The sequence below is a fragment of the Bacillus rossius genome, assembly GCF_032445375.1.
Source record: "Bacillus rossius redtenbacheri isolate Brsri chromosome 9 unlocalized genomic scaffold, Brsri_v3 Brsri_v3_scf9_1, whole genome shotgun sequence".
Lineage (NCBI taxonomy): Eukaryota > Metazoa > Arthropoda > Insecta > Phasmatodea > Bacillidae > Bacillus > Bacillus rossius.
Genome location: NW_026962012.1, coordinates 10,151,179 through 10,165,298, shown reverse-complemented (window position 1 = coordinate 10,165,298; position 14,120 = coordinate 10,151,179). Strand labels below are relative to the sequence as shown.

Below are 14,120 nucleotides of genomic sequence, written 5' to 3'. Positions count from 1 at the left end.
TGATTTCAAATTCTTTCCTTTTGTTAGCGGGAGTGATAGATATTTTTTTTAGGATTTGGGGGTGTCAGATGTATCCCACCCTACGTACGCCTCTGACTGCATTACGTTGATGAAAACTGACTACAGAAAATCCCACCCGAAAAGTTTTTTTACTCAAAAAGTTAAGCAGTTATTTACTTCATATGTAAAAATGCTGGCGATAAGTATAAATTATTAAGTCTTTTAAAAAACATTTTACATAAGTTTTTCTATTGTAATAGAAAGATAACTTAAAAGCTATAATGAGCAAATTCATAAAAGATATTTATTTTTAGGAACCTCACATTTTCGAACATATGTACACAATGTTAATTTTTCTTTTATTTTATGTTTAATAGGCTATAGCACTTACTCTTTTTGCAGTGTGTGCTGTAATAGGGATTTACTCTTTTTTTTTTAAGCACATTATTTCCTATTAGCACTGTTTCAGTGTGCATGGTTGCCATAAACTTTACAATGTTTTATGAAACCTGTTTGAAATATTTCCTAAACATTGTGTACTATGTAAGGAAATTTGAAATTTAGTTTTGGAAGATGCCAGCATGGTTTAAACCATTTAGGTAAAAACTTTTTCAATCATTTAATGGAATGCCTGAACTTAATGGTGACTAGCTGTTACAAACAGTTTCTCCTGTGAACAAATAAGTAGTAAGTAAGTACTAAATTGAATTTATTTTTCAGAAAGACTACAAATGTAATAATGCTGTAAATAAGCAAAATTTTATAATATTAAAAAGGTCATTTAAACGTAACTTAAATATGCAAAGATAATTTAATTTACAATGTAATACGAAATAATATGGCTAGTGTATGCAAGCCATATGATTAATTTTCGAAGCACAAATACTGTTTGTTGTATGGTAGTATTACTCTACTGCTGTTAACTTTCCTTTAAAAGAATAGGGTCCCAAGAGGACTAGACTAATGAGCGAGCGTGAATGCATAACTATGATAGCACACAATTTATTTTAAATTTCAAAATCCAAAATAAAAAAAAAAAACAACTATTTGCATCTAAAATTCCAAGTTCCATTGTAAGCTTTCCTCTCCTATGTCACCGTGTCTGTGGAGGGAATATACTTAAAACTGAGTAAAATTACACCTCTCCCATCTCTCTAGCTCAGTTATGAGAAAAGCTATGCTGATCTCAAAATATGTCGGTTACGTTTTTTTGGCGGATTTTGGGAAACTTTACATAGCCGTAATTTTGAAATTGTTTGCGATATTTAAAAAAAAAAAAAAAATGGGCATTTTTCTTAATCCAAATTGCATGAATTAATTTAGCGCGATGTTAATTTTACTGCCCCAGTCTTGAATAACACGTCTGTAAATTTCAGTTACCATGAAATCACCACAGGCAAAAAAGAAAGTAAGGCATGACGCTGAGGCCACTTGTGGCGGCCTCAGTCGTCTTGGTTATTACTATTACCTTTATTTTGCGTAAAGTTTATTTTAAGATGAGTAAATTTTTTCAATAACATTATTTATGTGTTTATATTATTTAATGGTGTATGTTATTATTTATTTATAGTAACTTTTTAATCGTATACCTTTTTTATTTTACGTTAAGTACCCTTATTCTGGAGTGGGACTTGCAAGAAATAACCAGAACGATCTAGCGGAGTGAGGGGTGGTGGTAGAGGAGGGAGGTGACGTCAGCTGACGTGACCAGGGGAAGCGACGGCCAGCTGTTTGCAGCGGGGAAGTGTGTGTTTGACCACCGGCCGCGGAACTACTCGGTGGATAGTAGAATTTGGATCCCAGCGATGAGTAACTGGTGTTACGTTACGTGAATAAGATTTAATATGACGGTAACGCCATGACACTTTGGGCGAAGCAACATAAGTGGTGGTATACGAGAACGCGATATTTTGGGGGCCTAGTGCACGGGCCACCGATACAGCGCGATGCAAGAGGCGCTAAAAAGTGAGTGGGGTTTACACCCGACCCCGGCAGTTGCCAACTACAGAGGTATGCTTCAGTAACAAGTAAGTGCGAGAACTGGATTTTGTACTTTGTGCCCGGCTGGTATGACTTATGGAAGACGTGTTTGAAAGACAGAGTGCGGCGACGGGAATTGCTGGTGGAATTTATCTAGACTGAAGGACGTCACTATTTCGTTCCCCCCCCCCCCCCCCCCCCCTCCGTAATAGACTTTGTGGGACTTTGGAATATAATTAAGTTTACTGTAAGAGTGTGTATACAAATGTCGCTACATGCGTTGAATTCAATTATAGCAATTTAAATGATATCTCGAATTAACCTTTTAGATCCCTTTACCCTTTTACAGTACTTAATTTTGAGCAACTTATTTTTGGTAATTCATTATTATAACTATCACAATAGGTTATGCAGGACTGTCGGTAAATTTAGCATGCTAATGATTTATTTTGCGCACTGGCCAAATGTTACATCAGTCCATGCGCGTCTGTTGAATTTAATTTTACTACACTTTCAATATCAGCATGGCAGTGGTGACGCGTATACGGGACTGGCGTGGTGAGTGCGGACGTGTGCAACTACCCCGTTATAAGGGGGGTTGGCCACAACGCCACGAATTCTGCTTCAACTTGATAAACAACAGATGTACAGTGGCGTACAGTTGGCTATACGAGGGGGGAAAGAGATGTGCGCACAGGTCTGACTACGATATCGGATGTTGCACAAACATCAGTTAAGGCAAGTTCAGTTGCAGCTATGGCGTGTAAGAGACCAAATGTTTTTACATCTGCGCGTGTACCGCTCGCCACAGTCCAGGCCGTGATGAATGTCAGTCACACACACACACAAACACAAAGCATCTGCCGGTAACTGTACGTGCACAATCACCTTCAGTTGGAATCATAGTGGAATCATGTCTTCCAAGTGAGAGTGTAATGCATCTTGTTCAAGTATTTGAGACAAAACTAGAAGTATTACGGCGTGCAGAATGTCATGAAGGCCACACTTATGTTGGTTGCACTTAAGATTTAAACAAGTTAACTGTGCGCACAATCGTATGAAATAAGGACTCTATCAAACGTTTCTATGAGTCTAATGTTAGCAGGAATATATTTGACATTATATACCGGAACAGAAATGAACAGATGATTGGCATGGAAAAGGTTGTTAAATGAATGATGCAATGAAAAAAAAAATCACATTCTGACAGGATTGGTGTGAACCAATCTGTGATACGCGATCAAGTACTCTAATTTTTTTAATGTAAAAATGTAAATACCTGGACAGTAATATCTGTTTCATTGCCAGTAACTGATGGTTTGGAAATTCGTGGAAAGGTAAGTGACGTGACTTGAAGGTCATGCCCGGGTGGGCGAGCCAACCAGCCAACTGACAACAAGTACATAATTACATATCTATCTCCCGTTACGCGGTGTCGTATTTGTCATACAAAGTGTTAGATGGTAGGCTTATAAAGATAATTGGTGTAGCATATTTATCATTGAGTGTTATTCTACGCATTAATATTACGTAAAGAGTATTTCCCTACACATTTTGTAACACATTTACCTAGTTAATTAGCAGTTCGTTCTATTTATGGAGACTAATGCTTGAGAATACACATTTTCGAATAACACAAACATTTTTAGGAACGCATTAGTTGTGCTAAATGAAGGATTGATGTACTGAATTCTTTAACTTTTAAAACACTTCAGTTCAGACGTAGTATATCACCCCATATTCTGAAAAGATGCACTAATGTCCTTATTACCTAATTACCTAGAATAAATTAAATGAATTTAAATTTAAATAATAAAGCTTAAAAAAATTCATTCTAGTTAATTTTTCTATTGTTTTATATATTTAGATGGTTGCCTTTAGAGGAAACAAAAGCTTGTGTCTTGCATCCTTCAGTTAATTCTGTATTTATTTTTGTATGTTTTCAGGCCAGTCAGATATGACCCTAAAGAAAGTGGACACCATTAGTCTTCCTTCAGCCAACTCTCAAGTGAGGAGGTACTTAAAAGATTTGTGGAGAAAAAGGCCGTTGGAGAAGGAGGTTAAGAGGCGCAGGGAAAATTTTGGAGGCACGACAGACTGTGACACTGGGCCAACCTCAGAAGTTAATCCTGCAATAACTATAGAAGCCAAGGCTGACACGAGGAAAAGTAATCCTGAGGCAGAAAAAGAGGCTGCATATAGTTTACAACTTAAAATGTGAGTAATTTCATATGTAGTTACCGTTTGGGTCATAAATTTTTATGCTAATTTTTTGTGTTATAAAATGTGCTGCGTCCCATATGCAAAAATTTACATTTTCCATAAAAAAAATTAACATAGCACTGTTGTGGTTGTCTGTATGCCAAAATAACTTGCCTGTGTTGGTTTGAAATTAATATGCCATGAGTAAATATAAAATGTATAATTAAAATATCTCAGCAGTGAGTATAAAGCATCATGAACAGCACCATTAAGCTATGCACATGTGCCGCCTGTCGTGAGACTACCCAGCCACAAGAGGGTAAATCTAAAAATAAACCAGCCAGAGAGCTGGAGAAAAAGGGGAAGGGAATGCATGCGTGTGGCCATGCAGCAGTTTTTATTGTTCTCCCTTCCTCTCTCATAGTTGTGAACTGGCACCCTACACAATTATCACATCTATCTTGACAGGTTTTTGTGACAAAACTGTGTGCAAGCATTATTTTCGTGTGAGATTTCCTACGCTTCCTACTGAAACATTTCATTCAAGTCAAAACTGATGTAAACAGTGTGCTTGTTTTTATTGAAGAAACTGACAAAAAAATTGAAAGGAAATAACTTTCGGTCTTTTCTCTCTTGGGGAAGACGAAGAGGGAAACATGGGTATAAAAAATAGCTTACTTTTCCTTTGTATTTTTTTTTTATAGTGCTTGGGAGAAGGGGGAGGGTGAGGAATGACCATAAAGGATGAAGAAATGAAAGACGGCCCTGGGCCGTGTTTTGAATGTGGCAATAAGCTGAGACACGGAACATAAAGACATCACTTGTATTCTATTAAAGACAGTTACAGGGTGGCCAGCAAGTCAGTATAAAAAAATTCCCTGACTTTTCCCTGACTTTTCCAGGTCTAAAAGAAAATTCCCTGACCACTATAAAATATAAAATTTTTACACGATATAGGGTAGGCCTATCAATGCAGCTACTTAAAATGCATTAATTTCTCAGCAAAGATACAAAAATAATGTGGCAACTATGCCAACACAGAATTACTGAAATTTAAAATTATATGTGAGTAATAAGCAACATGTAATAAATTTATTCAATGGAAAAATTGACAAAAATATGATTACTCACCCTGGCGGCTTCAAACTCTTCACAGCAGTTCACATAAAATAAATTGCACTTTAATAGTGTGTTTATTAAGTAGTTTAAACATTTGATCACACATTTGAAAATAGCATGCCTGTTGATGTGATGTTCAACAAAATGACAAGCACAATGTTCTAAATCTGAATAAAGTTGGTATTGTTAATAAATAAATAAAAATGCTGAAGACACAGGTATAATTACTGAACACTATCCAAAATCTCACTTCTCATGTTTGCTGGCCATAAGTTTCCCACACAGCCATCCTAAATTGTAAAGAAATCACTAGCTGAAAAAACTTGAAACATAAATGTATACACACTTGTTTTCTTTTGTAGCTGCGAACAACAACATATCACTAATTCAAAGACAAAATTTCTTTTTCAATTAGTTCAACTTCCCTTTGTGCATTTAACATAAGTGCAGCTTTTTTTGCCTCGAGCTCCTTTACCAGAGCGGCAGCTTTCCTCTTCTTCAACATTTCCTTTGATAACGCATATTCTGCTTCCTGTTTCTTTTCATTCGCTTCTTTGTAGCGAGCATGGGCATTTTTTACAGAATGAATCAGAGGTTTGGTGATGGTTAACTTGTTCAAACCTCCAACGTTGGTGACAGCATCATACACGACTCTCCTTGCAATCAATGATTCTTCTTTCATATTCACTATCAAACTTTCAGCATTTACCGAAAAACCTCGCTCAAGGTTTGCATTCCCATGGGACAAGCATGTTACCATTTGCATGATCCGTGAAATATGATTAGTGTCATGGTTTTCAGAAAATATTTTAGACCAAAAGTGATCCACACGTTCAGCTTTGCGGGAATACACTTTCAGCTGTTGTTGGATGTGTGGAACAGAGCACAACATTTTGAATTCTCGAGCAGCCTTATCAGCACTTGAACCATCTAACCAACTATGATCTACTAGTTCTGTCAGAAGAACATCAAGTCTCTTTTCTGCAAGAGACTGACTGCTGGCTGCCAACGTGGGATCAAAACAAGATACTGCTCTTGTCAGTTTGTTCTTAAGAGGTGACCTCTGAAGCATGCTGAGTAAAAATTTCTGCAAACACTGTCTAACATCTTGACGGAATTCAAGAATCTGCACTTCTTTTAGCCCCTTTATATTTTTTAATGCACTTTTAGTTGCAAAACCTAGCTTAATAACTTTCGCAGGCATTAAAATATTATTATTACTGATGTCAACTTTAACAACTGAAGCAGCAACTTCAATTGCTTCAGGTTTTACAATGCGTTCCAACTGTTCTCTCATTATTGCAGTGAGACAAGAATGCAAAAATGGAGAAAGTGGAGCATCTGACTGAAATTCAGAAAGAAATGGTTCCAATTCCTCAGCAAACGATTTGAAAAATGTTAACTTTGCAGGAAGAAGAGCATCAGCAATGGCTTCCTTTACAACCCTGAAGCTACCACAAGAGGGAGAACTTTTACTTTTTTCCATTTCATTTACAAAAATAATCACACTTGGCAACATCTGAATAGCCCGCTGAGCTACACAACTGTTTTCAAGCCATCGCACAGCACAGAACTTCACAGGAAAAATTTGAGAATTTGTACATGATGTGTACATTGCACGTCTTGCTGGGACATCTTTGAAGAGATTGTAGAGGGCTCTCAAAAACTCTACAATCCTCCATTTGGTGATCTGCAGTCCCGCTTTGAAAGCACCATGTCTGGGGAAGAAAAGTAAGCTATAAAACATAATAAATTTTTCAGGTAAGGAAATGCAACAGAACATAAATAACTAATATACTTACACTACATGCAGTCCACAACTTCCAATGTCTAACATCTCTTTATCTACACCATCAGCTTTCATATCTGCCTGGAGATCCCTCAAAAACTTGTGGTTGACGTTTGGTCCATCCATAGATATTTGCATAATTTTCTTGGCACTGATAGGAGAAATTCCATCCTTGAATGCAGACACCATATGAGTTGCTGTGGTACGTGTAAGGAACACTGATTTTAAGTAACGAGCTTTCACTTCACTCACAGAACTGTCCCAGAACTTTACATTGATGTCCATCTGTTGCTTTTGTGATACTTTATTAAGGGATTCATCAAATCCAAGCACTAGGAACTCACACTCTGATAACTTGCTTAACAGTTATTTTTCGAAATATGGAGCAAGTCCATAAACCACTGTGTATGCTATTTTCAACCTCTGAAGCTGCATCTTTTGGGCAATTTGGCTGTCAGGAAACATTTCCTTAAACAGAAGAACATCTTTGCCTGCAGACCTGAGTGACTTGTGAGTCATAACAGTTTGAAGACACCAAAGAATATCTGCTTTAGTTACACTGTCATTGAATAAAAAAGTCTTTATGCCTAATCCTTTTGACTTGTCACACTGCTGCTCCAAAACACCCAATGAAGTGCTGACATCAGACTGAATTGCATCAGTATGAATCACATCAGGCTGAACTGTAACTGGATTTAATGCATGTGGCATAATATTTGAGACAGAATCCGTTGAAGTGAAGAAATTCTTCAGTGAAGTAGAATCCCTTGCAGAGTTGCTAGCCAGCATATGGCTTTTAGAAATTACGTGGCTAGTCACCGCACGCCGTCCCATATTACTCAAAGAAAAACTTTTGAAACACAGCTTGCAATATGCCATATTTATGCTTTTGGCATCTCTCTCCAGCCAAGAAGAAAATTGGGGCTCCTGCAACCAGTTCGACTGAAACCTACATTGCTTTTGAGTTGACATTTTTTATATGAAAGTCTGGGCTACTTGCAAACACAAGAACAGATGAACAAAATTAATAAATATAATACTAAGTAATTGACTACACAAAACACAAGGCATTCATACCATTTCCTTACAAAAATGTTACTGAGTTAGCAGTTAACATGAAGTTTAAGATAAAAATCTAAATAGGTAAATATGTAGTGTACGGATTATCGTCAAAAATTTTTTTAAAAATCTGAAATAACTTTCATTTTATGCTCTTTTACGTCCTCTTTTCATTACAGCTTGCGGAGATAAGAAATTCCAATTACTTATTTTGCAATACAAGACCTATGTAATCATTCGACCGTCGCCATTTTATATTTTGCGGTGTGTGCGTGAATGCCTAAATAACAGAAATTTTCCATTAGGTAAGGTTAGTTACATTATAAATACTTCAAAATAAACGGAAATTAAAAATAATATCAATTAATTTTACTTGTTGTATAGTTTTAAGTATTTATAATGTAACTGACCTGACCTAAAAAAACGGGACAAAGGTAGATTAGGTCACGTCAGCTACATTATAAATACTTTGAAACTGAACGGACATTAAAAATAATAAAATTAATTTTAATGGTTGTTTAGTTTTAAAGTATTTATAATGTAGCTGACCTGACCTAACAAACCGGGACATAAGATGAACAGTAGGAACTCACGTAATTTTCTTTTTACTTATTACTTGCGCAACAAATAAAACATTAAAATTTGAAACGTTAAAAACTCTGCATGAGTGCACAGGATGAAAATTAAAAAATTCGATATCTCCAAAAGTATTTCGAATTTCTTATCTCCGCAGGCTGTAATGAAAAGAGGACGTAAAAGAGCATATAATGAAAGTTATTTCAAATTTTTAAAAAAAATTTTGACGATAATCCGTACACTACATATTTATCCCTAAATATCACTTCTGCATTTTAAAGTGTCAGAGAAATGATAATACCAAGCGCCTAATGTTTGATTTAAAAAATACCGAATACAAAAACGAAACCAGCAAACCGCCATTTTGGGGTACAGCCTAACCACAAAATCTGTGTAGAAACACATTAAAATGTAGAGAATACTTACATGATAAAAAAAACACTGCGGCGACATTCCACTTCAATCAGCATTCGCAGTTTCGCATATCAATCACATTAAAAACGTATTACGTAACCAAGAAGTCAATAACGAATAAGTGCATAGCGACGCTCACGTTTCTCGCAGTTGCGCATTTTACATTCGATTACGATATTTTCAACTGCATTGGGTACCAATCTCAATATCTCGCAGTCACGCATTACAATCGATTACGAAAAGTTCGATTGCTCTCGAAGACGTAGTCTGATGTGTTACGAGTTGAACATCACGATACATTTAATAAATACAAACGTGCTTTTCAAATCTTGAATGAAGATTTATGTTTATAAAAGATTTTAAATCGCTAAACACATGACATTTTTCATAAAAGTACATAAACGCAGACTGAATCACTTACAAAAAAATTCCCTGACAGCTAAAAAAATTCCCTGACTTTTCCATGACTTTTCCAGGTTTCCTGGAATTCCCTGACTTTTCCCGGTTTTCCCGGTTTTCCCGGTCGCTGGCCACCCTGAGTTACCTATATGGCGCAACTCATATTCGAGGGCGAACCTTACGGTGAAAATGTTAGATTTTTTGGCCCAAAATTAAGAGTACTGCCGATATGAAGGAGCGACCCTTCTGAAAGTAAATACGGTATTCTGTAATGTTGTGCAGCAAGCAATTAAAATTTTATATTTCATTTTGGGATCAATCAACAGTCTAAAATATTGTACGGAATTAGAATTTTAAAAAAAATGTATCATTCTTAAGTAGAATTTCAAATCATGCTGTCTTTATTTTTAAACTTAAATACCTAGTATTCGTGCCTCATATTGTTTACAAAACATCAAAAAAAAAAATATTTATAAAATAATTTTTCACATCATTTGTTAACGAAATTTGCCCACTTTCTTCTGTTTCAAACATATTATTTTGAATTTTACTGAAGCACGGTCACGCAAAACGCTTTATCATTATCATTAATAGTTCGGCTGGAGCTTCAAGTACGCCATGATGTCAGCTGGTACACTTTCTTAAACTCAACAAAAAGCATTTATTCATTACCTTAATTATGCCATCTATGCAGGAACTATATGTATATTGAATCAAACTAAAACGTGAATATTTGGTGTACTTTTTGTTACATTCTTGCCAATGTAGTTAAAAAAATGTTATGTGAACATTTAATAAAATGTCTACAAATCTGATCCAGTTTATCCGGAGATCCTGATGGAGATCCAGATAAGCAAGGTTTTTCTGTACTCTATTGGATGAATGTTGAAAAGTACTCTACCTTAAGAGACTTTATTTAATGTTATTGTTTGTTATTGGATGTATTAACACAGCTTTTTGTGATTGGTTATTACGTTATTAGTTATTCTCCTTGGAGGAAAAGATTGGCTAAGTTAGTCTTTGCTTGGAGGTTGATCTGAATGATTGTTGTTCAGTTGGTGGCTCACCAATAAATAATAATATATGTGGTTGAAAAGAAATGTCTGGTTTGTGGTTCAGGCAGTGCTTTTTAAACTTTCATTTTGGACAGCCTATATCGGACTACAGGCAATAGTGTAGACTTGGGTGAAACCATGATATTTTCTCTGTGTTCCTCCAAGAGAACAATCTGTTGGCCATTGTACCATAAGTTGCGAGTGATCACAGGATGTAAGAATCATTTATTTTTAGTTAGTCAAAGAACATCAAACATTTCTGAAACCTGTATTCATGTGAGGTACTGTAGTGAATCAATCTTAATATGAACATTTTTCTCTTTGATGTGAATTTGATAGCAGAAAAACTAATTGATAAATTTTAATAGATTTTTTTATTTCTGAAAGAAAAAAAACATTCTAATTCAATATCACCTAATCATTACCAATTTTTCAAATTGTACCAGTAATGTCTTTGATCTTCTGGAGAGTTATCAATTTTTATTTTCCTGAATTGCAAAAGTGTTCTGTTTTATCTTCTGAAGTCATTGGCATTTAGAACTGAATTCATTTTTGAGAATGATACAACTGTAATTATGTGTGATTTCTGTCTCAGCAAAGGCAAATTTACACTATTTAACATTAAAAAATATCATGACTTTAAAGAAAACTTTTTAAACCCATGTGGTGTCTTTGAATTCCTACTAATGAGGCTGACAATATGCAAGCTATATCTAAAGTACATGTGAACGCTATATACATACAAATTTCTAGCGCCAATACCTTGTACAGTACGATACACTGGATCCCTGTTATGTGGAATGTCAAACCAGCAAGGTATGCAACGAACCACTGTTCGGTAATCTAGTCTGTGATGGACACACAATAGTTCACCCCAAGGTTAGTAGAGAGAGGTTGTCTCGATCCCATAAGAACAATGTAGACAGCCCGACACTCCGCTCTGACGTCATCTGCAGCCCCGCCGTTCCCAGCCGTAATACTGCACCCGCTGACTGACGGCTTTCTCTTATCAGCTCGGCTCGTTTCACATGTCTGATACGCAATACTTATAGTATTTCATTTATGCTTTGTTGATTACTGTTAATTATAATCGTTTTGATATGCTTTTCAAATGACAAAATGCTGTGACTGAAAACAAGGATGAATTATTATTTCAACATATTTTTAAGTGACAGTAAAACTTTTCAAAATATCAATGATGAATCCATGAATTTTTAAAAATTAATATAATTAACATGTAACTAGTAAACAAAATGGTTTATTTGTATTTATTTCTCAGCAAGATTATAATGTTTAAAATAATTGCATATCAATTTCTTAGTGTTTAATAAAAGTAGCCATAGCTCATTAAAACGTTTTGGGAATGTTTACAATATAAATAAACTGAAGTTAGATTTAAAAATAAATTTCTAACATGAATAGAGCAGTTTTTCGTGTAATCGTTTCATCCTGTTTTGCATCATACTGGAGCGTTTTCTTCACTTTTACTTCGTCAAATGAAAGAACAACAATGCGTTCGAAGTCTAGCAACGAAGAACGTGCTACATTCAAAAATTCAAACATGTTTACTAGGATACCTTTTCTCATGTCAAATGAAGATGTCCATCGTTGAAGAGTTGAAAGTCCAGGTAATGGGAAGTTAAGTTTCTGTTTTAAAAATAAATAACATCGCTTACTGAAATAACGCAAAGTGAAAGCGAGAGCTATTTCCTCATTGGTCCAGTTTACTCTTTTTTTCAACGAAAGTAATGTCACTTTATTTTTTGAAAAAAAAAAAAAAAACACTTGAAAGAATATTCCGCATGCGGAACTCTAACGAAGAACGTTTTTTTGTTTGTTTTTATGATTTACGTTTTCTTTTTTGAGTTTTTTCATGACTTCCAAATTTAAAACTGACTTTCTTTCGGCAAGAAACAAATTTTCTTTAAGAATTTGGATTTACTTCCTAAGCATTTCAACCGAGTCATTGTTAGAACAAGACTTTGAATGCTTTAACTGACTACAAGAACAGGTTTATTCCTCACTTACATTTTCATTTGAATCTACGATTAATTTACAAAACAATTTTTTTTTGTTTTCCCTGCATTTAACTCGGTCTTCTCGGCGCACACGACTTTCCAATGTTTCTACAGGTGTTGTAATTCCAAGTTTTAATGAAGGTAGAGCATTTTGTTTAAGACGTCTTTTAGCGCATGCATTTAACAACTCAGCTTTCAAGTCGCGCTCGTAATCATCATCTGTAAAGTGATCTGAACATATGTAAGTTGTTTTTGGATTCCACTCACCATCACGTCGGCATTTCTGAACCCACACTTTCAACAGATGATCATCACATGGGAATCGATGATATTTTATATGATTTGTTTCAGGTAAAGATTTTGTTTTTACAAACTATTTGTACACACAGCCACTGTACACCGCGTACCTGGCATTTTATGTTTAAATACAACTTGTTAACAGCGTTTAGCCTAATAAAACAAATTCACTTTAAATTCGTGTTCTTAACGTTTTGCCTGCTAGTTATAATTAACGAAGCACCCGTGCACTTATGATATAAGCAACACCAACATTTTATAACACACGCACTCTCAATTAAACTCCTCACAACAATAACTTCCCCTGAATTACGCTGTAGTTTGACACGTTATTACGAGCAGATGTGCTTGTAATCTAAGTAACTGATAGGAGCGGACGGGCTGGCAAGCCGAGCCGGGGCTGCAAGTGACGCGATGCGCAGAACGATGCGCAAGCGATCGAGGCAACCTCTCTCTAATAACCTTGAGTTCACCCTACCTCTTTGGTGCTCTGGATTGCTGTCTGGTACAGTAATTCTATTGTGCAATGAATAAGTTGTAGTTACTTTATCATTAAATAAATGTTTATTATTTTTTTAAGGTCTGGCTGGATAAAAGATTCCAATGGTCGCTGGATCAAAGACCCAGAGGTGGAGTTTGACAGTGACGAATATGAGCCTCCTCCTCCGCCCAGCTGACAGAAGCTGAGTCTACTATGTCACTCTGTTTTCACACTTGTCTTGTTTACCAAAGTACATTTTGTAATTAAATAATGTTTTTTCAAGAAAATGCAGTTGTGTTCAAACTCACTCACTTACACTTTTTTATACTAGAAAAACTCATTTATATTTGGCTTATTAAAGTAACATTTTGTTTTTTCATAAATCCATTATGTGTACAAAAAATTAAGCAATTTAAAATGATTAAAAAAGAAATATAAAACTTTTCAGAATAATATAATTTTTTTTGCTAAGCCAAAACTACTATACCCCTACACATTGATCTACCATACTTTCTTTAATGAGCATCATGCAATTTACAGTACTAGGTACTTATTCTGTCCTTGAAAAAATTTTTCCCAATTACACCTACAGTTAATCTAAAAATTACACCTTAAATGCCAAAATTTCAGGAAAAAATACCCAGTAAAGGAAGGAAAATAAATGTTAACAGTGCATTACTTAAAATGTACTCACATACTCACACCATTGCAATGTGTTAAAGTTCTCTTGG

The 14,120-nt window shown here is 35.3% G+C and overlaps 1 protein-coding gene across 3 annotated transcripts in view; it reads left to right on the top strand.

Annotated features, from left to right (window-relative positions):
• LOC134542578 (sodium channel modifier 1-like) overlaps positions 1 to 13,676 on the top strand; it is a 28,453-nt gene extending 14,777 nt beyond the window's left edge. For all 3 annotated transcript variants that reach the window (XM_063386953.1, XM_063386952.1, XM_063386954.1), the window contains 2 exons: positions 3,927 to 4,197; positions 13,489 to 13,676. In XM_063386953.1, coding sequence (XP_063243023.1) covers positions 3,927 to 4,197; positions 13,489 to 13,585 — 368 coding nt within the window. In that variant the 3' untranslated portion in view covers positions 13,586 to 13,676. The remainder of the gene's footprint in view (positions 1 to 3,926; positions 4,198 to 13,488) is intronic.
• Positions 13,677 to 14,120: the final 444 nt, after the last annotated feature.